The following is a 26,724-nucleotide window of genomic DNA, read 5'->3' as shown; positions in this document are numbered from 1 at the left end:
CTGTTTAGAATTTTTTATAAATGTGCAAAAAAATATATATATTTTTTTGCTTTGTCATTATGGGGTATTAAGTGTAGAATGATGAGGAAAATGTTGTATTTAATCTATTTTAGAATAAGGCTGTAACGTAACAAAAATGTGGAAAAAGTCAAGTGGTCTGAATACTTTTCGAATGCACTGTATCTATCACATCCTAGACCCTTTTATTGGTTCCAAATTTAAATTATTTTCTGACAGTGTACTATTTGATGGAGAGTGTATTGTGGGTCCTTCTTTACCTTGCTGGTGTGACTGAGGGGTCACCAATCACAGGCTTGAAATATGTACCAGGAGCCATGTCAACCAGACTGGATGTTGCTCCCTACAGGTAGAAAACAGGAAGGAAATACGACTCAGTCATTAAATATCTCCTGATCTATAAATAACTAGTCACTATGTGAGAAGATGAGTGTTTCTGCACCTCTCCTTGCCCAAACGGATCTCCTCAAATAGCCTAAATGACTACTGTATGGCTTAATTGTATTAGAGGTTGAATATTTTAATGTCTTACAGAGAATCGGAGCAGAGTCTTGGGCCCGGCCACGATGAGCGGCTTGCGGAAGTTGCGTATCATTTGTCGTCTCAGCAGGTGGAAATACTGTGCTGGAGTCGTAGGGTTGACAACGCCCATGTTGACATTGTCACCATCCACCCCCTCCTCTTTACTGTCACACAGCTGGGGAGATGGCGAGAGATGATGGTTATTTAGATAGACAAGAAACCATACGTTTCAATGATCATCATATTATTAGCTATTTTAATATATATATATATATATATATATATATATATATATATATAGTGCCTTGCGAAAATATTCGGCCCCCTTGAACTTTGCGACCTTTTGCCACATTTCAGGCTTCAAACATAAAGATATAAAAATGTATTTTTTTGTGAAGAATTAAAAACAAGTGGGACACAATCATGAAGTGGAACGACATTTATTGGATATTTCAAACTTTAACAAATCAAAAACTGAAAAATTGGGCGTGCAAAATTATTCTGCCCCTTTACTTTCAGTGCAGCAAACTCTCCAGAAGTTCAGTGAGGATCTCTGAATGATCCAATGTTGACCTAAATGACTAATGATGATAAATACAATCCACCTGTGTGTAATCAAGTCTCCGTATAAATGCACCTGCACTGTGATAGTCTCAGAGGTCCGTTAAAAGCGCAGAGAGCATCATGAAGAACAAGGAACACACCAGGCAGGTCCGAGATACTGTTGTGAAGAAGTTTAAAGCAGGATTTGGATACAAAAAGATTTCCAAAGCTTTAAAACATCCCAAGGAGCACTGTGCAAGCGATAATATTGAAATGGAAGGAGTATCAGACCACTGCAAATCTACCAAGACCTGGCCGTCCCTCTAAACTTTCAGCTCATACAAGGAGAAGACTGATCAGAGATGCAGCCAAGAGGCCCATGATCACTCTGGATGAACTGCAGAGATCTACAGCTGAGGTGGGAGACTCTGTCCATAGGAAAACAATCAGTCGTATATTGCACAAATTTGGCCTTTATGGAAGAGTGGCAAGAAGAAAGCCATTTCTTAAAGATATCCATAAAAAGTGTTGTTTAAAGTTTGCCACAAGCCACCTGGGAGACACACCAAACATGTGGAAGAAGGTGCTCTGGTCAGATGAAACCAAAATTGAACTTTTTGGCAACAATGCAAAACGTTATGTTTGGCGTAAAAGCAACACAGCCCATCACCCTGAACACACCATCCCCACTGTCAAACATGGTGGTGGCAGCATCATGGTTTGGGCCTGCTTTTCTTCAGCAGGGACAGGGAAGATGGTTAAAATTGATGGGAAGATGGATGGAGCCAAATACAGGACCATTCTGGAAGAAAACCTGATGGAGTCTGCAAAAGACCTGAGACTGGGACGGAGATTTGTCTTCCAACAAGACAATGATCCAAAACATAAAGCAAAATCTACAATGGAATGGTTCAAAAATAAACATATCCAGGTGTTAGAATGGCCAAGTCAAAGTCCAGACCTGAATCCAATCGAGAATCTGTGGAAAGAACTGAAAACTGCTGTTCACAAATGCTCTCCATCCAACCTCACTGACCTCGAGCTGTTTTGCAAGGAGGAATGGGAAAAAATGTCAGTCTCTCGATGTGCAAAACTGATAGAGACATACCCCAAGCGACTTACAGCTGTAATCGCAGCAAAAGGTGGCGCTACAAAGTATTACCTTAAGGGGGCTGAATAATTTTGCACGCCCAAGTTTTCAGTTTTTGATTTGTTAAAAAAGTTTGAAATATCCAATAAATGTCGTTCCACTTCATGATTGTGTCCCACTTGTTGTTGATTCTTCACAAAAAGATACAGTTTTATATCTTTATGTTTGAAGCCTGAAATGTGGCAAAAGGTCGCAAAGTTCAAGGGGGCCGAATACTTTCGCAAGGCACTGTATATATATATATATTTTTTAAACTAGGCAAGTCAGTTCTTATTTTCAATGACGGCCTAGGAACAGTGGGCAGAACGACAGGTTTGTACCTTGTCAGCTCGGGGATTTGAACTTGCAACCTTTCAGTTACTAGTCCAACGCTCTAACCACTAGGCTACCCTGCCGCCCCAATAACAGAGGTAGTTGACCCAGGTTCTTAATCAAAAGTCATTCCTCACCTCCTCTCCCCTCATTCTTCCCCTCCTCATTCCTCCCCTCCTCTCCCCTCATTCCTCACCTCCTCATTCCTCCCCTCCTCTCCCCTCATTCCTCCCCTCATCCCACCTCCTCTCCCCTCATTCCTCACCTCCTCTCCCCACCTCCTCTCCCCTCATTCCTCACCTCCTCATTCCTCCCCTCCTCTCCTCTCCTCTCCTCTCCCCTCATTCCTCACCTCCTCTCCCCTCATTCCTCACCTCCTCTCCCCTCATTCCTCACCTCCTCTCCCCTCATTCCTCCCCTATTGGGATTTTGAGAAGGAAGTGAGGAGAGCAGAGAAACTGAAGAGGAAAGACGTTTGACAAAAGAAGCCCAGCCAAACAAATTGGGACCGGCTGTCCTCCTCACCTGTAGGAACCTCTCTATACGGCATGAGGAGTGTTCAGGTCCGGCTCCGTCATAACCATGGGGCAGCAGGATCACCATCCCACACTGCAGCAGCCACTTAGCCTCACCTGGGAGAGACAGTGAAACGTTTCAATCAACCCCTAATGAAACCAGCCTCCATCTAGTGATTATGAAGGTTTTATGAAAGCTATATGAAGCCTTTACGTATCCCACAATGCAGCAGCTACTAAACCTATTGGAGTAGGAACCGCAAACACAGCTCAGAGTTATCTGTGAGTGCATCTATGTAGTATTAATCAAGTCTTGGACTCAAAACCACTTTCAAATGGTAAACATGTTATTTAGTCCAGAACTAGGCTTAATTTGTGTCCAGGAAACCGTCCCGATAGGTATACTGTGCACCACGAGTGGTTAGAATGAACCTGGTCCATCATGTACTCCTGTCTGTAAATACAGGAACTAACCTAAAAATAGCCCTTGGCTACAGGAAGTGACATTAATTCCAATAATTAACCAGAGTATCATACCTCCGGAGATGAAGGTGTCGAAGATGATCTGAGCTCCGTTGAAGAAGTCACCAAACTGAGCCTCCCAGATGGGCAGGAGTTTAGGCTGGGCGATGGCCATGCCGTACTCAAAGCCCAGCACGGCCTCCTCAGACAGAGCACTGTTACACACCTGGGTGACACACACACACACACACACACACACAGACACACAAGTTTAACCAGTATACAGTAGAAGAGAATGGTTTAGTTATAATGAGCATGTGACTGTTTCAGTTGTACAGGGGGGATTTTCTTTGCCCTGCTGAAAAGTTTTAGTGCATTATTTTTAGATATTATTATTTTAGTTTTTAGTCACAAAACCAAAATAACCAGGAATTCAGCTGAAAGAAAAAAAATTAAAATAGGAAACCTGTTCCCAAGAGATACATGTGATCGTGTCTCAATGTAATTCAAGGTATGAAATTATTGTATTTGAAAAGAACAAATCTCTTTTTAGGATTAGTTGTGGTATATTTGCAGTGTACAAATTATTATAATTATATTTCTGGTCCTCCAACCATCCGAACCAACAAAAAAAAGCATCCAGAAGCTGATTCTAGTCGTCTACCCTGCAGTAGTATTACTGACAGGAATCTTTACAGTTGTAATGCTGATTCTAGTCGTCTACCCTGCAGCAGTATTACTGACAGGAATCTTTACAGTTGTAATGCTGATTCTAGTCGTCTACCCTGCAGCAGTATTACTGACAGGAATCTTTACAGTTGTAATGCTGATTCTAGTCGTCTACCCTGCAGCAGTATTACTGACAGGAATCTTTACAGTTGTAATGCTGATTCTAGTCGTCTACCCTGCAGCAGTATTACTGACAGGAATCTTTACAGTTGTAATGCTGATTCTAGTCGTCTACCCTGCAGCAGTATTACTGACAGGAATCTTTACAGTTGTAATGCTGATTCTAGTCGTCTACCCTGCAGCAGTATTACTGACAGGAATCTTTACAGTTGTAATGCTGATTCTAGTCGTCTACCCTGCAGCAGTATTACTGACAGGAATCTTTACAGTTGTAATGCTGATTCTAGTCGTCTACCCTGCAGCAGTATTACTGACAGGAATCTTTACAGTTGTAATGCTGATTCTAGTCGTCTACCCTGCAGCAGTATTACTGACAGGAATCTTTACAGTTGTAATGCTGATTCTAGTCGTCTACCCTGCAGCAGTATTACTGACAGGAATCTTTACAACTGTAACGCTTTTCGTCTGGGGAAGGAGATGAGGACCAATGCGCAGCGTGGTACGTGTTCATCTTATTTCATGTAAACTGAACACTGAATAACAGAACAACAACGAAAACAACCGAAACAGCTCTATCTGGTGCAGACACACAAATACAGAAAACAATCACCCACAAAACACAATGGAAAACAAGGCTACTGAAATATGGTTCTCAATCGGGGACAACGATTGACAGCTGCCTCGGATTGAGAACCATACCAGGCCAAACACAGAAATAGAAAATCATAGACAAACTAACATAGACAACCCTCCCAACTCACGCCCTGACCATACTAAAACAAAAGAACTAAGGTCAGAACGTGACAACAACATGGTTTAGGGGGATAGTACATAGTCATCATTTATGTGTTAAATACCTCCATGAATCCTTTCTGTTCAGGGTCTATGTGGTTTAGGGGGATGTACATATCATTTGTGTCCTGACAAACTATCATGGCATGTCTCTGACTGAAGGTGCCTCTCCCAACGTCCTGCCCACTGATGCGAATGTTGAACCCTGCAGAACAGGATAAACACATTCTTACGAAACATGAGCGAATTACACATAGAATTACACATAGAATTGACAACAACAAAACAATGTGTTGTTCTAAGTATTTGAAAATAAAAGAAAGCCGCACACTCTAGGAGCTCAGATGCAAAAAATGTATTACCCGGGTATATATACCCTGATGAAGACAGCTTGGCTGTCGAAACGTTGGTAATTCAATTTTTGCATCTGAGCTCCTAGAGTGTGCGGCTTCTAGATTGTTCTAAGTATTGACATTTTATGGATATGTTCAGTCTGGAAAACCTAAATCTATCAAGCAATTTCTGTCAAATATAATATAATAAATATAATACAAATCTATCCCTTTTTTGTTTCCACTATCATGCCAAAAAACACACCAAACTATGCTGGCTCAGGTACAGTTGAAGTTGGAAGTTTACATACAGCTTAGCCAAATACATATCAACTCAGTTTTTCACAATTCCTGACATTTAATCCTAGTACAAATTCCCTGTCTTAGGTCAGTTAGGATCACCACTTCATTTTAAGAATGTGAAATGTCAGAATAATAGTAGAGAGAATGATTTATTTCAGCTTTTATTTCTTTCATCACATTCCCAGTGGGTCAGAAGTTTACATACATTCAATTAGTATTTGGTAGCATTGCCTTTAAATTGTTTAACTTGGCTCAAATGTTTCAGGTAGCCTTCCACAAGCTTCCCACAATAAGTTGGATGAATTTTGGCCCATTCCTCCTGACAGAGCTGGTGTAACTGAGTCAGGTTTGTAGGTTTCCTTGCTCGCACACGCTTTTACAGTTCTGCCCACATATTTTCTATAGGATTGAGGTCAGGGCTTTGTGATGGCCACTCCAATACCTTGACTTTGTTGTCCTTAAGCCATTTTGCCACAACTTTGGAAGTATCCTTGGGTTCATTGTCCATTTGGAAGACCCATTTGTGACCAAGCTTTAACTTCCTGACTGATGTCTTGAGATGTTGCTTCAATATATCCACATAATTTTCCTCCCTCATGATGCCATCTATTTTGTGAAGTACACCAGTCCCTCCTGCAGCAAAGCACTGGCTTGCGCGCCTCCACCTTTTTCCTCCAAACATAACGATGGTCATTATGGCCAAACAGTTCTATTTTTGTTTCATCAGACCAGAGGACATTTCTCCAAAAAGTACAAACTTTGTCCTCATGTGCAGTTTCAAACCGTAGTCTGGCTATTTTATGGTGGTTTTGGAGCAGTGGCTTCTTACTTGCTGAGCGGCCTTTCAGGTTATGTCGATATAGGACTCGTTTTACTGTGGATATAGATCATTTTGTACCTGTTTCCTCCAGCATCTTCACAAGGTCCTTTGCTGTTGTTCTGGGATTGATTTGCACTTTTCGAAACCAAAGTACGTTCCAGTTGACTCAAACTCAAATTATGTCAATTAACCTATCAGAAGCTTCTAAAGCCATGACATCATTGTCTGGAATTTTCCAAGCTGTTTAAAGGCTCTGTAAACTTAGTGTATGCAAACATTGTGATACAGTGAATTATAAGTGAAATAATCTGTCTGTAAACAATTGTTGGAAAAATGACTTCTGTCATGCACAAAGTAGATGTCCTAACCGACTTGTCAAAACTATAGTTTGTTAACAAGACATTTGTGGAGTGGTTGAAAAACAAGTTAATGACTCCAACCTAAGTGTATGTAAACTTCTGACTTCAACTGTATATCCAACAACTATGGTGGATACGTAAACTGGCCAGCTCAGTACAGCATGGTTTGGCTCTGTGGTGTATAAAACCATGGAGTCTGACTGACCTTGGCAGAGCAGAGAGCCAAACGCCATGGCCTCAGCAGTGGACCAGTCCAGATTAGTTCCATTCTCCACCTTCGCAAGGCGACCCTGAGAGAAGAACACAACAGATCTGTTTTCATAGAGATTCAGAGAGTCTTTAAAACGAGAACAGCGAGTTTCAGAACAACAGACTGCACTGTTCACACTAGTGAGGCCTGCCGTCACCCAACTACATTTGGGCTTTAGAAAAGCGCTATATTACTGATAGCAAATTAAATCAAAGTTTGTCACGTGTGCCGAATACAACAGGTGTAGTAGACCTTACAGTGAAATGCCGAATACAACAGGTGTAGTAGACCTTACAGTGAAATGCCGAATACAACAGGTGTAGTAGACCTTACAGTGAAATGCCGAATACAACAGGTGTAGTAGACCTTACAGTGAAATGCCGAATACAACAGGTGTAGTAGACCTTACAGTGAAATGCCGAATACAACAGGTGTAGTAGACCTTACAGTGAAATGCCGAATACAACGGGTGTAGTAGACCTTACAGTGAAATGCCGAATACAACAGGTGTAGTAGACCTTACAGTGAAATGCCGAATACAACAGGTGTAGTAGACCTTACAGTGAAATGCCGAATACAACAGGTGTAGTAGACCTTACAGTGAAATGCCGAATACAACAGGTGTAGTAGACCTTACAGTGAAATGCCGAATACAACAGGTGTAGTAGACCTCACAGTGAAATGCTGAATACAACAGGTGTAGTAGACCTTACAGTGAAATGCTGAATACAACAGGTGTAGTAGACCTCACAGTGAAATGCTGAATACAACAGGTGTAGTAGACCTCACAGTGAAATGCTGAATACAACAGGTGTAGTAGACCTTACAGTGAAATGCCGAATACAACGGGTGTAGTAGACCTTACAGTGAAATGCCGAATACAACAGGTGTAGTAGACCTTACAGTGAAATGCCGAATACAACAGGTGTAGTAGACCTTACAGTGAAATGCCGAATACAACAGGTGTAGTAGACCTTACAGTGAAATGCCGAATACAACAGGTGTAGTAGACCTTACAGTGAAATGCCGAATACAACAGGTGTAGTAGACCTCACAGTGAAATGCTGAATACAACAGGTGTAGTAGACCTTACAGTGAAATGCTGAATACAACAGGTGTAGTAGACCTCACAGTGAAATGCTGAATACAACAGGTGTAGTAGACCTCACAGTGAAATGCTGAATACAACAGGTGTAGTAGACCTCACAGTGAAATGCTTACTTACAGGCTCTAACCAATAGTGCGAAAATAAGGAAACATACTGTATTATATTATATGTTTACTTTCCTTTGTTTTCACCTATTGAACTGTACATGTGTATTGTATCTTGAGACTGTAATTGTCTAGGAAATGCAAGAAAAAACAATCATAGTTCACACAAAAAGAACAGCACTGTATATATATATATATATATATATATATATATATATATATATATGTGTGTGTGTGTGTGTGTGTGTGTGTGTGTGTGTGTGTGTATATATACACATATATATATATATACACACACACACATATATATACACACACACACACACACATACATACATATATATATCCTATAATTGTTATTACCGTCACGTGCATCTTCCCCAAGTGACTGTGTAGCTGGACTCCTTCGGGGATCTCCACAGATTTGGCCCCTACGTACTGCAGCAGAGGAGCAGGCACCCCGGTGTCCCAGTGAGTGACCCTGGCCTGGGGCTCCTCCAGACCTCCCCAGCGCCCCTGCAACAACAATACAACTGTATTAGTCTATTTGCTACAGCAAACAATAGAAACATGTATTCTTCTCCGTTTCTCAACCCCCCAGGGAGCTCTCGTCACCAGACCCGGAACCCCCCCAGGGAGCTCTCGTCACCAGACCCGGAACCCCCCCAGGGAGCTCTCGTCACCAGACCCGGAACCCCCCCAGGGAGCTCTCGTCACCAGACCCGGGTACAAACGGTCACATATTTTGAGGGTTCGCTTTCATCTGCCTGTGGTGTCAATATATTCTATTGGTTCCATCGTACGACGCAAACTCAATCAAGCCCAGCTAAAGTATTTGAAATTATTTCACATCACAGACCTGCAGATTAGTGGGTGGAGGGCTGTAGAGGGTCATATTACCTGGTGGGTGGAGGGCTGGTGGGTGGAGGGCTGTAGAGGGTCATGTTACCTGCAGGTTCATGGGTGGAGGGCTGTAGAAGATCATGTTAGTCAGCTTGTCGTTCAGCATGCCGTAGTGGGCTGTCCTGATAGCAACACGCTCCTCCTCTGTCATCAGGCCCTCTGAGATCAGCTGGTCAGCGTAAGAGTCTGGGGTGCTCTTCCTGGAGCTGGGGGGGGATGAGGAGAGGGTAGGTATTTGATGTTATTTGGACATTGTTCTGTAATCAAGGCTATATAAGGGCAAACAGTCTAAAGCAAATACTATATATTAGGAAGGTTAGAGTTGATGAGGTGTTGCTTGAAAAGATTAGATAAGATGGCTTCATGGTCAGTCCATTGTTATACCGTAATCAAGTATACAGGCCATTGTTATACCGTAATCAAGTATACAGGCCATTGTTATACCGTAATCAAGTATACAGGCCATTGATATACTGTAATCAAGTATACATGCCATTGTTATACTGTAATCAAGTATACAGGCCATTGTTATACTGTAATCAAGTATACAGGCCATTGTTATACTGTAATCAAGTATACAGGCCCTTGTTATACTGTAATCAAGTATACAGGCCATTGTTATACCGTAATCAAGTATACAGGCCCTTGTTATACTGTAATCAAGTATACAGGCCCTTGTTATACTGTAATCAAGTATACAGGCCCTTGTTATACTGTAATCAAGTATACAGGCCCTTGTTATACTGTAATCAAGTATACAGGCCATTGTTATACTGTAATCAAGTATCCAGGCCATTGTTATACTGTAATCAAGTATACAGGCCCTTGTTATACTGTAATCAAGTATACAGGCCCTTGTTATACTGTAATCAAGTATACAGGCCCTTGTTATACTGTAATCAAGTATACAGGCCCTTGTTATACTGTAATCAAGTATACAGGCCATTGATATACTGTAATCAAGTATACAGGCCATTGATATACTGTAATCAAGTATACAGGCCATTGATATACTGTAATCAAGTATACAGGCCATTGATATACTGTAATCAAGTATACAGGCCATTGATATACTGTAATCAAGTATACAGGCCATTGATATACTGTAATCAAGTATACAGGCCATTGTTATACTGTAATCAAGTATACAGGCCCTTGTTATACCGTAATCAAGTATACAGGCCCTTGTTATACCGTAATCAAGTATACAGGCCCTTGTTATACCGTAATCAAGTATACAGGCCCTTGTTATACTGTAATCAAGTATACAGGCCATTGATATACTGTAATCAAGTATACAGGCCATTGATATACTGTAATCAAGTATACAGGCCATTGTTATACTGTAATCAAGTATACAGGCCATTGATATACTGTAATCAAGTATACAGGCCATTGATATACTGTAATCAAGTATACAGGCCATTGTTATACTGTAATCAAGTCTACAGTTCAAAGAAATAAACATCAGCAACCATCTTGTTGCAAAGAGAATTAGAGAAGGGGAACACCAAGTCAGTTGTACAACTGAATGCATTCAACTGAAATGTGTCTTCCGCATTTAACCCAACCCCTCTGAATCAGAGAGGTGCGGGGGGGGGGGGGGGTCTGCCTTAATCTAGTTCTCAATGATTTAGGCTACCTGGTTGGATAAATCATTGAAGAGACTTACGTTGGAAGTTTGCACTTTCCAGAAATTAACTTATTCGTAGAACCCTGTCCAATGAATTGATTGTTAAATACCTCCGGAGTCAACGACCTACCGGATGATCTTGTACATGGCAGGGTTAGTGAAGGAGGGTTCGTCCAGCTCGTTGTGTCCCCACTGTCTGTAGCAGAGCAGATCCAGGATAACATCCTTCCTAAAGCGTCTCTGGTACTCCACCGCCAGCCTCGTGGCTCGCACCACCTCATCCGCATCATCACCGTTCACATGGATCACCGCACAGCCCACCATCTTACCTGGAGAGGGGAGAAGACACACAGAGTGAGATATTACCGATGTATTGACGTTCCCGTATATTACTGATTCTAATTCCCAAAGAGATATACTTGAAATATGTTAAAGATATCATAATTCCCATTTTTATATTATTTAAACACACACACACACACACACATATATATACACACACACACACACATCGATATATACACGCACGCACACACACAGTTGACGTCAGAAGTTAGTAGTAGATTTGGATAGAAAACACTCTGAAGTTTCTAAAACTGTTTGAATGATGTCTGTGAGTATAACAGAACTCATATGGGTTGTCTATCACAGTGCCAAAGACCCATACACTACCCACCAGTGCGACCTGTATGCTCTCATTGGTTGGCCCTCGCTTCATACTCGTCGCCAAACCCACTGGCTACAGGTTATCTACAAGTCTCTGCTAGGTAAAGCTCACTGGTCACCATAGCAGCACCCACTCGTAGCACGTGCTCCAGCAGGTATATCTCGCTGGTCACCCCCAAAGCCAATTCCTCCTTTGGTTGTCTTTCCTCCCAGTTCTCTGCTGCCAATGACTGGAACGAACTGCAAAAATCTCTGAAGCTGGAGACTCACGTCTCCCTCACTAGTTTTAAGCACCAGCTGTCAGAGCAGCTCACAGATCACTGCACCTGTATATAGCCCATCTGTAAACAGCCCATCTACCTACCTATCTCATCCAGTATTTATTTATTTATCTTGCTCCTTTGCACCCCAGTATCTCTACTTGCACATTCATCTTCTGCACATCTACCATTCCAGTGTTTTAATTGCTATATTGTAATTACTTCGCCACCATGGCCTATTTATTGCCTTAACTCCCTTATCTTACCTCATTTGCACTCACTGTATATAGACTTTTTGTTTTCTTTTGTTCTACTGTATTATTGACTATGTTTTGTTTATTCCATGTGTAACTCTGTGTTGTTGTATGTGTCGAATTGCTATGCTTTATCTTGGCCAGGTTGCAATTGCAAATGAGTACTTGTTCTCAACTAGCCTACCTGGTTAAATAAAGGTTAAATAAAAATAAATAAATATATAAGGCAGGCAAATACCTGAGAAGAAATCCAACCAGGAAGTGGGAAATCTGAGGTTTGTAGTTTTTCAAGTCATTGCCTATCAAATATACAGTGTCTCTGGGGTCATAGACACCTAAGGCTTCCACTAGATGTCAACAGTCTTTAGAACCTTGTTTCAGGCTTCTACTGTGAAGGGGGAGCGAATGAGAGCTGTTTGAGTCAGGTGCTAAATCATGCGCGTGAGAGTTAGCTGCGTTCCTTTTCCTTTCTAAAGACAAAGGAATTGTCCAGTTGAAACACTATAGAATATTTATGTTAAAAACATCCTAAAGATTGATTCTATACATCGTTTGACATGTTTCTACGAACTGTAATATAACTTTTTAAACTTTTTGTTCGGAACTAAGCGATCGTGCATTGAGCATTTGGATTACTGGGCTAAACGCGCTAACAAAAAGGGAGGTATTTGGACATAAAATGATGGACTTTATCGAACAAAACAAACATTTATTGTGGAATTGGGATTCCTGGGAGTGCATTCCGATCAAGATCATCAAAGGTAAGTGAATATTTATAATGCTATTTCTGACACCTCTCCTTCTTTGGAAAATGGCTGTATGTTTTTCTGTGGCTAGGTGCTCACCTAACATAATCGCAAGGTGTGCTTTTGCCGTAAACCCTTTTTGAAATCTGACACAGCGGTTGCATTAAGGAGAAGTTTATCTATAATTTCATGCATAACACTTGTATCTTTTATCAATGTTTATTATGAGTATTTCTGTAATTTGATGTGGCTCTCTGCACTTTCACCAGATGTTTGTTTGAGACAATGCACTTCTGAACATAACACACCAATTTCAAATGAGGTTTTTGGTCAAAGATTAACTTTATCGATCATTCTCCATTTGGAAGGCCTATTTGCGACCAAGCTTTAACTTCCTGACTGATGTCTTGAGATGTTGCTTCAAAATATCCACATAATTGTCCTTTCTCATGAAGCCATCTATTTTGTCAAGTACACCATTCCATCCTGCTGCAAAGCAACCCCACAACATGATGTTGCCACCCCCGTGCTTCACGGTTGGGATGGTGTTCTTTGGCTTGCAAGCATCTCCCTTTTTCCTCCAGACATAACGATATGCATTATAGACAAACAGTTCTATTTTTGTTTCATCAGACCAGAGAACATTTCTACAAAAAGTACAATATTTGTTTCCATGTGCAGTTGCAAACCGTAGTCTGGCTTTTTTATGGTGGTTTGGAGCAGTGGCTTCTTCCTTGCTGAGGGGCCTTTCAGGTTATGTCGATATAGGACTCGTTTTACTATGGATAAAGATAATTTTGTGCCCGTTTCCTCCAGCATCTTCACAAGGTCCTTTGCTGTTGTTCTGGGATTGATTTGCACTTTTCACACCAAAGTATGTTAATCTCTAGGAGACAGAACGCTTATCCTTCCTGAGCGGTATGATGGCTGTGTGGTTCCAACGGTGGTTATACTTGCGTACTATTGTTTGGACAGATGAACATGGTACCTTCAGGCGTTTGGAAATTGCTCCCAAGGACGAACCAGACTTGTGGAGGTCTAAAATGTATTTTCTGAGGTCTTGGCTGATTTCTTTTGATTTTCCCATGATGTCAAGCAAAGAGACACTGAGTTTGAAGGTAGGCCTTTTGAAATACATCCACAGGTACACCTTAAAACTGACAAATATGTCAATTAGCCTATCAGAAGGTTATAAAGCCATGATATCATTTTCTGGAATTTTCCAAACTGTTTAATGGCACAGCAAGGTGAACTTCTAACCCACTGGAATTGTGAAATAATATGTCTGTAAACAATTGTTTGAAAAATTACTTGTGTCATGCACAAAGTAGATGTCCTAACCGACAAAATCCAGAAAATCACATTGTACGATTTTTTATGAATTTATTGCTAATTATGGTGGAAAATAAGTATTTGGTCAATAAATAAAAAAAGTTTGTCAATACTTTGTTATATACCCTTTGTTGGCAATGACAGAGGTCAAATGTTTTCTGTAAGGTTTTCACACACTGTTGCTGGTATTTTGGCCCATTCCTCCATGCAGATCTCCTCTAGAGCAGTGATGTTTTGAGGCTGTTGCTGGGCAACACGGACTTTCAACTCCCTCCAAAGATTTTCTATGGGGTTGAGATCTGGAGACTGGCTAGGCCACTCCAGGACCTTGAAATGCTTCTTACGAAGCCACTCCTTCGTTGCCCGGGCGGTGTGTTTGGGATCATTGTCATGCTGAAAGACCCAGCCACGTTTCATTTTCAATGCCCTTGCTGATGGAAGGAGGTTTTCATTCAAAATCTCACGATAAATGGCCCCATTCATTCTTTCCTTTACACGGATCAGTCGTCCTGGTCCCTTTGCAGAAAAATAGCCCCGAAGCATGATGTTTCCACCCCCATGATTCACAGTAGGTATGGTGTTCTTTGGATGCAACTCAGCATTCTTTGCATTCTTAGCATTCCTCCAAACACGACGAGTTGAGTTTTTACCAAAAAGTTATATTTTGGTTTCATCTGACCATATGACATTCTCCCAATCTTCTTCTGGATCATCCAAATGCTCTCTAGCAAACTTCAGACAGGCCTGGACATGTACTGGCTTAAGCTGGGGGACACGTCTGGCACTACAGGATTTGAGTCCCCTGGCGGCGTAGTGTGTTACTGATGGTAGGCTTTGTTACTTTGGTCCCTGCTCTCTGCAGGTCATTCACTAGATCCCCCCGTGTGGTTCTGGGATTTTTGCTCACCGTTCTTGTGATCATTTTGACCCAACAGGGTGAGATCTTGCATGGAGCCCCAGATCTAGGGAGATTATCAGTGGTCTTGTATGTCTTCCATTTCCTAATAATTGCTCCCACAGTTGATTTCTTCAAACCAAGCTGCCTATTGCAGATTCAGTCTTCCCAGCCTGGTGCAGGTCTACAATTTTGTCAGCTCTTTGGTCTTGGCCATAGTGGAGTTTGGAGTGTGACTGTTTGAGGTTGTGGACAGGTGTCTTTTATACTGATAACAAATTCAAACAGGTGCCATTAATACAGGTAACGAGTGGAGGACAGAGGAGCCTCTTAAAGAAGAAGTTACAGGTCTGTGGGAGCCAGAAATCTTGCTTGTTTGTAGGTAACCAAATACTTATTTTCCACCATCATTTGCAAATTAATTAATAAAAAATCCTACAATGTGATTTTCTGGATTTTTTTTCTCATTTTGAAGTGTACCTATGATGAAAATTACAGGCCTCTCTCTCATCTTTTTAAGTGGGAGAACTTGCACAATTGGTGGCTGACTAAATACTTTTTTGCCCCACTGTATGTTATTTCATAGTTTTGATGTCTTCACTATTATACTAAATGTAGAAAATAGTACAAATAAAGAAAAAACACTTGAATGAGTAGGTATCTCCAAACTTTTGACTGGTACTGTACATATACAGTGCCTTCGGAATATATCCAGACCAATTGACTTTTTCCACATTGTGTTAGGTTCCTGCCTTATTCTAACTAGTTTTTTCTCTCTCTCATCAATCTACACACAATAACACATAATGACAAAGCAAAAACAGGTTTAGACATTTTTGCACATTTATAAAAAAATAAACTGAAATATCACATTAGTATTCAGACACTTTAATCAGTACTTTGTTGAAGCACATTTAGCACCAATTACAGCCTTGAATCTTCTTGGGTATAACGCTACAAGCTTGGCACACCTGTATTTGGGGAGTTTCTCCCATTCTTTTCTCCAGCTCTTCTCAAGCTCTGTCAGGTTGGATGGGGAGCGTTGCTACATCTTTGCCTCGATCCTGACTAGTCTTCCAGTCCCTGCTGCTGAAAAACATCACCACAGCATGACGCTGCCACCACCATGCTTCACCATAGGGATGGTGCCAGGTTTCCTCCAGATGTGATGCTTGGCATTCAGGCCAAAGAGTTCAATCTTGATTTAATCAGAATAGAGAATCTTGTTTCTCATGGTCAGAGTTTTTAGGTGCCTTTTTGGCAAACTCCAAGCGAGCTGTCATGTGCCATTTACTGAGTAGTGGCTTCCGTCTGGCCACTCTACCAAAAAGGCCTGATTGGTGGAGGGCTGCAAAGATGGGAGAACGTTCCAGACGGACAACCATCTCCATTGAGGAACTCTAGAGCTCTGTCAGAGTGACCATTGGGTTCTTGGTCACCTCCCTGACCAAGGCCCTTCTCCCATGATTGCTCAGTTCGGCCGGGCAGCCAGCTCTAGGAAGAGTCTTGGTGGTTCCAAACTTCTTCCATTTAAGAGCGATGGAGGTCACTGTGTTCTTGGGTACCTTCAATACTGCAGAAATGTTTTGGTACCCTTCCCCAGATCTGTGCCTCAACACAGTCCTGTCTCGGAGCTCTACGGACAATTCCTTCGACCTCATGGCTTGGTTTTTGCTCTGACATGCACTGTCAACTGTGGGACATAATATAGACAGGTGTGTGCCTTTCCAAATCATGTCCAATCAATTGAATTTACCACAGGTGGACTCCAATCAAGTTGTAGAAACATCTCAAGGATGATCAATGGAAACAGGACACACCTGAGAAAATGTTTGTCTCATAGCAATGGGTCTGAATACTTATGTAAATAAGGTATTTCTGATTTTTTTATTCATTTTATATATATATATATATATATATATAATTCCAATAGATATATTATATTCCAATTAAGATTGATAGATAAAGTGATACAGTTTACATACCAACATCGCTACAGTACAAAGATGATCTCCCTCTCGCAGACGGAGTGGTATAGCCCACTTGGTTGTTTACAATGAGGTGGATGCTCCCACCGACTCTGAAGTGGGGGAGTAGTGAAATGGTGAATGTCTCCGGAACAATTCCTTGACCCGAGAATGAGGCATCCCCATGGACCTAAGAAAATGAAGGAAAGGTTCCACAATGATCACCAGTTCTTTTCAGGCCTGAAAGTTGGAAAATAATTGATGTCAACGTTGGACAATGTCGGTATATCACCATAAACTGGACTTCAGTGTCATAATCCCTTTCTACTAGACCCCTTAATTATATAATTATACTAAAAGTGCTTTTCAAGGCAAATTCACTAGAGAGCAATGAAGTATCCTTTTCTACAGAAGTTTGACCGAGTTAATGTGTTTCCAGTTCAAAGGGATAAGCAGGATTAACGAGTTCGCCAGCTGACTTTGATAAACAACCAGAAAACAACTACTGATTCCTGGTTCATTAAGAAAGATAAACTTTGACAAGTGTTTTTGGTTGTCAAATCAATTAGACCACACCCATTTCAAGCTTAAATTTCTCAAAAATATAAAAGTTATTTCATAATATTTAGGCAAGTTAGCTGGCTAACTTCTTGATCCTGCTTTGTAGTATATTCCTCTAAGGTGTCAAACTCATTTTTGCCCCCCAAGGTCCAAAGGGCCACACTTCAAACTGGTTATAGTGGCTTCCCAGACAATACTCCACCGGTTATATTGGCTTCCCAGACAATACTACACCGGTTATAGTGGCTTCCCAGACAATACTCCACAGGTTATAGTGGCTTCCCAGACAATACTACACCGGTTATAGTGGCTTCCCAGACAATACTCCACCGGTTATATTGGCTTCCCAGACAATACTACACCGGTTATATTGGCTTCCCAGACAATACTCCACCGGTTATATTGGCTTCCCAGACAATACTCCACAGGTTATATTGGCTTCCCAGACAATACTACACCGGTTATATTGGCTTCCCAGACAATATTACACCGGTTATATTGGCTTGCCAGACAATACTCCACAGGTTATAGTGGCTTCCCAGACAATACTCCACAGGTTATATTGGCTTCCCAGACAATACTCCACCGGTTATAGTGGCTTCCCAGACAATACTCCACCGTTATATTGGCTTCCCAGACAATACTCCACAGGTTATAGTGGCTTCCCAGACAATACTACACCGGTTATAGTGGCTTCCCAGACAATACTACACTGGTTATAGTGGCTTCCCAGACAATACTACACCGGTTATAGTGGCTTCCCAGACAATACTCCACCGGTTATATTGGCTTCCCAGACAATACTCCACAGGTTATAGTGGGTTCCCAGACAATACTCCACAGGTTATAGTGGCTTCCCAGACAATACTACACCGGTTATAGTGGCTTCCCAGACAATACTCCACCGGTTATATTGGCTTCCCAGACAATACTCCACAGGTTATAGTGGCTTCCCAGACAATACTCCACAGGTTATAGTGGCTTCCCAGACAATACTACACCGGTTATAGTGGCTTCCCAGACAATACTACACAGGTTATAGTGGCTTCCCAGACAATACTACACCGGTTATATTGTCCTCAGGCTAAACATGGTCTTTCTGGGGAGTAGTTTCCCTCCTGTTGAGCCATGTCTACGTATGTATATCAGCATGTCTAAATAGGGCTATGTCTATGGTCTCAGTACAATACCTGGAGACAGACAACTTTATCACCAGGCTGAGCGTTCTCGTCTGGGGAGTAGTCTCCCTCCTGTTTGAGCTGCTGACGGGCACGGGTCTTCCCCTGGGTGACTGGGTTGATGGCCTCCAGGTGGGAGGGGTTGGGCAGCATGGTCACATGGAGGGGGTGGGCAGCACCAAAGTCCAGCTCTACAGAGGAGGTGAGGTGGGAGAGGACGTCGCCGATAGAGGGAGAGTCTGCTGGGAACTCACTGAGGCCACGCATTTTACGGAACATTAGCTGGAGGTGAAAGGGAAGACAGGAGTCACACATCCCAAATAAATATCAATCAATTAATCAATCAATATGTGAATAAATAAAAGTTTAAAAAGTCCCAGGAGTGAACCCTGAGGAAGGCAATTGGTGCCAAAACATTTGTTCATTCATATGACTGGGAGTGTGAGACCATCTTTATTAGTTATCCCACAGGGTCATTCATGGTAGTCATTACAGCCATGACCTTTGATCTCAAAGATGTCTAAACCCTGACCTCTGGTGGGAACTGCAGAAGCCCCGTGAGGAGGTTAAGTCTCCCGCGGTGAGGCATCCCCATGACGATGTCCGTCACCCCGCTGTGGGCAGACAGACGGAACATCTCGTAGAACACTCCCATCATGCTCTCTGCTCCCTCACCGCCATAACGCTTCACCGTGGAGAACTTGGAGGCTAGAAAGTGATCAAACTCCTGAGGTAACACAAGAAGAAACAGGTTGTCATTGTAAAAGAGAATGTGTTCTCAATGACTTCTGGCAAAATACATCAAGAGATAAGTCAGCAAGATCTGTCTCAGTCTTTCTTGGAAATGGGACCAAAAGAAGAGTAACATCGATAAAAACAATACCACCTCATCCTCGCTAATAAAATAATCACTTTACTCTGATATTAGATAAGATACTAGTTTTGATTATTTAGGCAATTAAAGCTAATTAGACTATAAATACAGTACGACAACGTTTCTCAATCTATCCATTCCTCCATCCATCCATCTACCTGTGACTCCAGCATTAGCTTGGCCAGTTCTCTCCTCTCCTCGGTGGAGCTCTACTTCCAATTATCCATCAACCCTCCCTCCATCCATCTACCTGTGACTCCAGCATTAGCTTGGCCAGTTCTCTCCTCTCCTCGGTGGAGCTCTCCTTCCAATTATCCATCAACCTTCCCTCCATCCATCTACCTGTGACTCCAGCATTAGCTTGGCCAGTTCTCTCCTCTCCTCGGTGGAGGTCTCCTTCCAATTATCCATCAACCCTCCCTCCATCCATCTACCTGTGACTCCAGCATTAGCTTGGCCAGTTCTCTCCTCTCCTCGGTGGAGGTCTCCTTCCAATTATCCATCAACCCTCCCTCCATCCATCTACCTGTGACTCCAGCATGAGCTTTGCCAACTTTATCCTCTCCTCCGCAGTAAACATCTCTTTCTTCAGCTGCTCGAAGCGGTCTGCGAGCCACTCCCTTTCCTCCAGGCTGGTCAGCTGACTGGTCTCTATGGAAATGCGGCCACAGTAGGACTCCTCCAGGTATCCAATCACCTCCTCCACCGACGCCTCCGCTTTACCAAAATGCCGCAGTCCTGGACGAAAAGGAGTTCATATCTAAGAGTCTCCTCTTGAAGATTTGTATTTTTTTTAAATCAGGTGAACCCTGCCCGAGTAAGATCTGTTTGGTAGCAAACATGTTGGAGTTTGCAGGACAGAACATGTAGGTGTGTTGTTCATGTGAGGCAATAGTGTACATGGAGGAGACGATTATGAATTCCTTATCTCCATGTAGGGTTACAGGTTATGGATATTATAGACACCCTGAATAACTCAAATGTCTTTTATAAAGCCCTTTTTACATCCACAATTTTCAGAAAGTGATTTTACCCTCTGAATCATATCCACTAATTCATGTCTATTACCTGCATTTGAGTGGTCTATTATTTAGGAGTGATTATGTAAGTGATAACCAACGAGGGGCTATGCGTTCTCTGGAAAATAATGAACAACGTGGATGGTGTGCTTCTCGATGTGCTAGCTGGCGGAGTGGAACTAATCTTCTACGGAGTTGTATTCTTTTCCAAAGAACGTATTGAGTCCCGAGTTCATTATCCTTTTTTTATACCATGGCTATAATTTAACAAATGTACCGCTAGAAATGTGTTCATTTGAAAATAGACATTTTCAAGATCCACTGAAGTACCTAGCAAGTTTACTAGATAGCTACAGCAGTTGCCTTAGTAACTACACAAATAGACGTGATAGTTTAGCTAATCAATCCATCAGTCCTATCACAGATAGATCAGTGACAGTTTACTTTTTAAAATCTTTGGGTCCTAACTTGCTATTATGAAAATCTAATTCAACAATGACAATAATGTTTTCAACTCAACTTTTGCTTTCAAAAGCAGCTCAAACATAGAACATGTAAGAATGAACTATAGCCATTGAATTATACTGTGCTGATATACCTTGTGCATTATAGGGAAATAAAGCACACTCTAGAATATTATTATTGGCTGTCACTGAAAATGCTTCATCCCAGGCGACACCATGCAGAGAGCCTGCGTTAAGTTAATGTGTTATTGTTAAATTGATGTGCTGTGAGCCATTTCCTGGCACTTCCCATTTAATTGGTATGGTTGGTTTAGCGTTCAACTGTAACATATGGTTGGTTTAGCAATTCAAATGTTTGGTGATGGGTTTAACATTGATTTCTCCATAAGGCTTCCCTACTACCTAGTAGTATCTAGCTAGTAGCCTAGTAGTAGTAGGAAGATACTAGAAAACACTGCTATGCATCATCAATGTGAAGTGTATTTATTGATAGATTGATTTAATCAACGACGTGTTCTCCCTTTAGAAATGTATTTAAAGAAGAAGTCAATAGACCACATAGACATAGCCTACCTGATGTGTTCAGGGGTCCTTGTACAGCTCCAGTCAACATGTTGATCTCTGGCACACTGTCCTCCACTGGGTCATTAGGCAGTAGAGGGTTAATTTTAGCAGCCTTGTGTCCATGTGCTCGGTAAGCCTCCACCAGGCGTGCTAGCCCATGGTCTGTGTAAACAGAGGGGGGGGGGGGGTTGAATTAAACCTTCCATACATATTAGCCCATTGTAGGTCCTTTTGGACCTGAAGGCCAAAACATTCAAGAGATACAGCTGCTCAAAGTTGACCTATTTGGCATACCCCACCACAGCATGAGACATCCATGTCTTCAACACTGAAAAAGTTCAACAGCGATCTTTGTGGATCTCATTTTATAGAATGGGAATATCTGTTGTTTTAAATGATACTGTCAGTCATCCATAGGAAACCTATTGTAATCACAGAAATATAGATAATAGAATAGACGTGACCATTTAAGTTGGCATTCAACAGTGGGTGGACCAGCGATCATGTTTATGGTAGTAATTACAAGTTAACATTTCAATTTAAAAAGGTGTACCAGCTAAAGTGCAGTGGTCTGAAGGGATAGATCCATTCTATTAGTTCTATTTCTATGACTGAAATGACAACCCATCCTGTATTCAAGAGCATGTTGTGTCTCAACCGATGACAGGCACAACACAAAAACCTCAGATGATGTAGGGCAGGGGTGGGCAAACTGTTTGGCTCGCGGGCCACATCGGGATTTTGAAATTCAACGGAGGGGCCGCAATTGTTTGTTAAAATCAATTTGGCCTCCCGAGTAGTGCAGCAGTCTAAGGCACTGCATCGCAGTGCTTGAGGTGTTACTACAGACCCGGGTTCGATCCCAGGCTGTGTCACAGCTGGCAGGTACAGTCGCCCACATGGCTCCATGTGAACTACAATTCCAACGCTGTGTTTTAACGTCTATAATCATCGCTTTCATAATGGTTTTCAAAACATATTGCCGATATCAGCAAGAAAAAAATATTTCAAAAAAATATATATAGATCCACAAGCTGTGTACGTGCCCATTTGACAAACTACACTTGTATAAATCAAAAGGGATACTGTCAAAAAAGTGATTTTATTCATATGGATTTACCCAGGGACAAAGACTGTGCCTTTTTTATGTAAACACGTGGGAATGGAGGAGGGGGGGGTAGGAGGATATCCATAGTCTAATGACAAGCATTAGACAAATTTCCAGTTAAATGCTAATTAAAGCAAGTAGTAAAAGTGTAGCTGTGATACGTAGTGACAACAACAACACGTCATCTGTTCTGCGATAACAATAGGTGAATGAACAGTGCCATGAAAAAGTATTTACCCCCTTTCTGATTTGAACAGATCTTCAACCAAAATCTAATAAATCTGATAAAGTGAACCTGAGTTTACAATAAAAAAAAAAATCAAGTATATACTTATTTTATTAACAAAAGTTATGCAACACCCAACACCCAAGTAATTGCCTCCTTACACTCAATAACTGGTTGTGCCACCTTTAGCTCTAATGACTGCAACCAAACCACTTCCTGTAGTTGTTGATCAGACTCTCACATTGCGGTGGAGGAATTGTAGCCTGCTCTTGCATCCAGAACTGATTTAACTCAGCAACATTTGTGGGTTTTCAACCATAAATGTATGAGGTCGGAAATACCTGTCTTAGGGGGGTTTCAAGCACGAACTGCTCATTTTAAGTCCTGCCACAACATCTCAATTGGGATTAGGTCTGGACTTTGACTAGGCCATTCAAAACTTCAAATGTGTTGCTTTTTAGCCATTTTCATAATTGTGTGTTTATGTCATTGTCTTGCTGCATGACCCAGCTGCACTTCAGCTTCAGCACACAGACAGATGGCCTGACATTCTCCTGTTGAATTCTCTGATACAAAGCAGAATTCATGGTTCCTTCTATTAAGGAAAGTCGTCCAGGTCGTGAAGCCGCAAAGCACCTCCAAACCATCACAGTACCACCACCATCCTTGACCGTTGGTATGAGGTTCTTACTGTGGAATGCAGGGTTTGGTTTTCACCAGGCATAAATGGGACCCATGTCATCCAAAATGTTTACTCAAGTTTGCCAAAAAGCACCTGGATGATCATCAAGACTCGTGGAAGAATGTTCTATGGACAGATGATTCAAAAGTATAACTTTTTGAACGACATGGGTCCCATTGTGCCTGGCGAAAACTAAACACTTGGTTGAAATCTGTTTTTTTTGGTGGAGGGAAAGCGGGTTAGGGTCTCGTGGCTCACTGTACCCAGTCAACATGCTAGGCTCGGACCTATTCTGTTTCAAATCAAATCAAATGTATTTATATAGCCCTTCGTACATCAGCTGATATCTCAAAGTGCTGTACAGAAACCCAGCCTAAAACCCCAAACAGCAAGCAATGCAGGTGTAGAAGCACGGTGGCTAGGAAAAACTCCCTAGAAAGGCCAATACCTAGGAAGAAACCTAGAGAGGAACCAGGCTATGTGGGGTGGCCAGTCCTCTTCTGGCTGTGCCGGGTGGAGATTATAACAGAACATGGCCAAGATGTTCAAATGTTCATAAATGACCAGCATGGTCGAATAATAATAAGGCAGAACAGTTGAAACTGGAGCAGCAGCACAGTCAGGTGGAAGTTGAAACTGGAGCAGCAGCATGGCCAGGTTTGAGATTCAGGGGACTAGGCATCAGGGGGCTTCATGCAGGCCGACCTCTTCCCGAGTCCAACACCTTCCCCTTTTCCACATTTTGTTACGTTACAGCCTTATTCTAAAATGGATTAAATACTTTTTTCCCCTCATCAATCTACACACAATACCCCATAATGATAAACCAAAAACTGTTTTTTAGAAATGTTTAGAAATGTATTAAAAATAAATAAAACAATTTACATAAGTATTGCCCAGTGTTGTCTGGGTTAGGAGAAATACCTGTCTATATAAGGTCCCACAGTTGACAGTGCATGTCAGAGCAAAAACCAAGCCATGCGGTCGAAGGAATTGTTCGTAGCACTCCGAGACAGGATTGTGTCAAGGCACACATTTCTGCAGCATTGAAGGTCCCCAAGAACATACTGGGCTCCATCATTCTTAAATGGAAGAAGTTTGAAACCACCAAGACTCTTCCTAGAGCTGGCCCACCGACCAAACTGAGCATACGGGGTGAAGGGCCTTGGTCAGGGAGGTGACCAAAAACCCGATGGTCACTCTGACAGAGCTCTAGAGTTCCTCTGTGGAGATGGGAGAATCTTCCAGAATAACAACCATCTCTGCAGCACTCCACCAATCAGGACTTCATGGTAGAGTGGCCAGACAGAAGCCACTCCTGAGTAAAAGGCACATGACAGCCCACTTGGAGTTTGGCAAAAGTTACCTAAAGGACTCTCAGACCATGAGAAACAAGATTCTCTGGTCTGATGAAACCAAGATTGAACTCTTTGGCCTGAATGGCAAGCGTCACGTCTGGAGGAAACCTGGCACCATCCCTAAGGTGAAGCATTGTGGTGGCAGCATCATGCTGTTGGGATGTTTTTCAGCGTCAGGGACTTGAATACTTGTCAGGATCAAGGGAAAGATGTAGCAACGCTCCCCATCCAACCTGACAGAGCTTGAGAAGAGCTGGAGAAAAGAATGGGAGAAACTCCCCAAATACAGGTGTGCCAAGCTTGTAGCGTTATACCCAAGAAGATACTCAAGAAGATCCTTGATGAAAACCTGCTCCAGGGTGCTCAGGACTTCAGACGGAGTCAAAGGTTCACCTTCCAGCAGGACAATGACCCTAAGCACACAGCCAAGACAACGCAGGAGTGGCTTCGGGCAAAGTCTCTGAATGTCCTTGAGTGGCCCAGCCAGAGCCCCAATTTGAAACCGACCAAACATCTCTGAAGAAACCTGAAAATAGCTGTGCAGAGACCCTCCCCATCCAACCTGACAGAGCTTGAGAGGATCTGCAGAGAAGAATGCGAGAATCTCCAAATACAGGTGTGCCAAGCTTGTAGCTTCAAAGCCAAGAAGACTCGAGGCTGTAATAGCTGCCAAAGGTGCTTCAACAAAGTACTGAGTAAAGGGTCTGAATACTTATGTTAATGGGATATTCAGTTTTGTTTTTTTACTAAACTTGCAAGAATTAGAGGTCGACCGATTATGATTTTTCAACGTCGATGCCGATACTGATTATTGGAGGACCAAAGAAAGCCGATACAGATTAAATCGTCCGATTTGTTTTATTTATTTGTAATAATGACAATTACAACAATACTGGATGAACACTTATTTTAACTTAATATAATACATCAATAAAAATCCATTTAGCCTGGTTTAAATAATGCAAAAACAAAGCGTTGGAGAAGTAAAAGTGCAATATGTGCCATGTAAAAAAGCTAACGTTCAAGTTCCTTGTTCAGAACATGAGAACATATTTAGTTATTTATTTCACCTTAATTTAACCAGGTAGGCAAGTTGAGAATAAGTTCTCATTTACAAATGCGACCTGGCAATATGAAAGCTGGTGGTTCCTTTTAACATGACACGTCAATATTGAGGACAATGTCCTCAGGATTATGGAGTGGAGTGTTTGTCCGGGACAATGTCCTCAGGATTATGGAGTGGTGTGTTTGTCCGGGACAATGTCCTCAGGATTATGGAGTGGTGTGTTTGTCCGGGACAATGTCCTCAGGATTATAGAGTGGTGTGTTTGTCCGGGACAATGTCCTCAGGATTATAGAGTGGTGTGTTTCTAAAAATCTGTTTGACAATTACAACATTTATTAGAAGTTTAAGCAAAACTTTAAAATTTAGAGATGAGTTTAAAAAAATTGTAATTATCAAACTACTGTCTAATTTTAATATCCTCCTCTTTTTTTTTTATGTATGTTTCAGACTGATGACCAATGAATTATGTCCCACTTCAATATGAAGGAACAGAGCCTTTGATACCGCTCATGAGTGCTCCATTGTAGTT

The 26,724-nt window shown here is 41.9% G+C and overlaps 1 protein-coding gene across 3 annotated transcripts in view; it reads right to left on the bottom strand.

Annotated features, from left to right (window-relative positions):
- LOC109867047 (probable 2-oxoglutarate dehydrogenase E1 component DHKTD1, mitochondrial) overlaps positions 1-26,724 on the bottom strand; it is a 35,515-nt gene that overhangs the window by 5,431 nt on the left and 3,360 nt on the right. For 2 of the 3 annotated variants that reach the window (XM_031801050.1, XM_031801049.1), the window contains exons 2-15: positions 21,765-21,917; positions 20,235-20,446; positions 19,367-19,561; positions 18,847-19,116; positions 17,114-17,285; positions 11,106-11,304; positions 9,389-9,548; positions 8,803-8,955; positions 7,183-7,267; positions 5,229-5,368; positions 3,598-3,748; positions 3,071-3,177; positions 551-715; positions 279-361 (exon numbers count right to left, since the gene is read on the bottom strand). In XM_031801050.1, coding sequence (XP_031656910.1) covers positions 279-361; positions 551-715; positions 3,071-3,177; positions 3,598-3,748; positions 5,229-5,368; positions 7,183-7,267; positions 8,803-8,955; positions 9,389-9,548; positions 11,106-11,304; positions 17,114-17,285; positions 18,847-19,116; positions 19,367-19,561; positions 20,235-20,446; positions 21,765-21,804 — 2,132 coding nt within the window. In that variant the 5' untranslated portion in view covers positions 21,805-21,917. Of the gene's footprint in view, positions 1-278; positions 362-550; positions 716-3,070; positions 3,178-3,597; positions 3,749-5,228; positions 5,369-7,182; positions 7,268-8,802; positions 8,956-9,388; positions 9,549-11,105; positions 11,305-17,113; positions 17,286-18,846; positions 19,117-19,366; positions 19,562-19,866; positions 20,202-20,234; positions 20,447-21,764; positions 21,918-26,724 lie in introns of those variants that run through there. The other variant, XM_031801051.1, reaches the window with a different exon arrangement.

This window comes from Oncorhynchus kisutch, linkage group LG22 (genome assembly GCF_002021735.2).
Source record: "Oncorhynchus kisutch isolate 150728-3 linkage group LG22, Okis_V2, whole genome shotgun sequence".
NCBI classification, from domain to species: Eukaryota; Metazoa; Chordata; class Actinopteri; order Salmoniformes; family Salmonidae; genus Oncorhynchus; species Oncorhynchus kisutch.
This window is presented reverse-complemented; position numbering and strand designations above follow the sequence as displayed.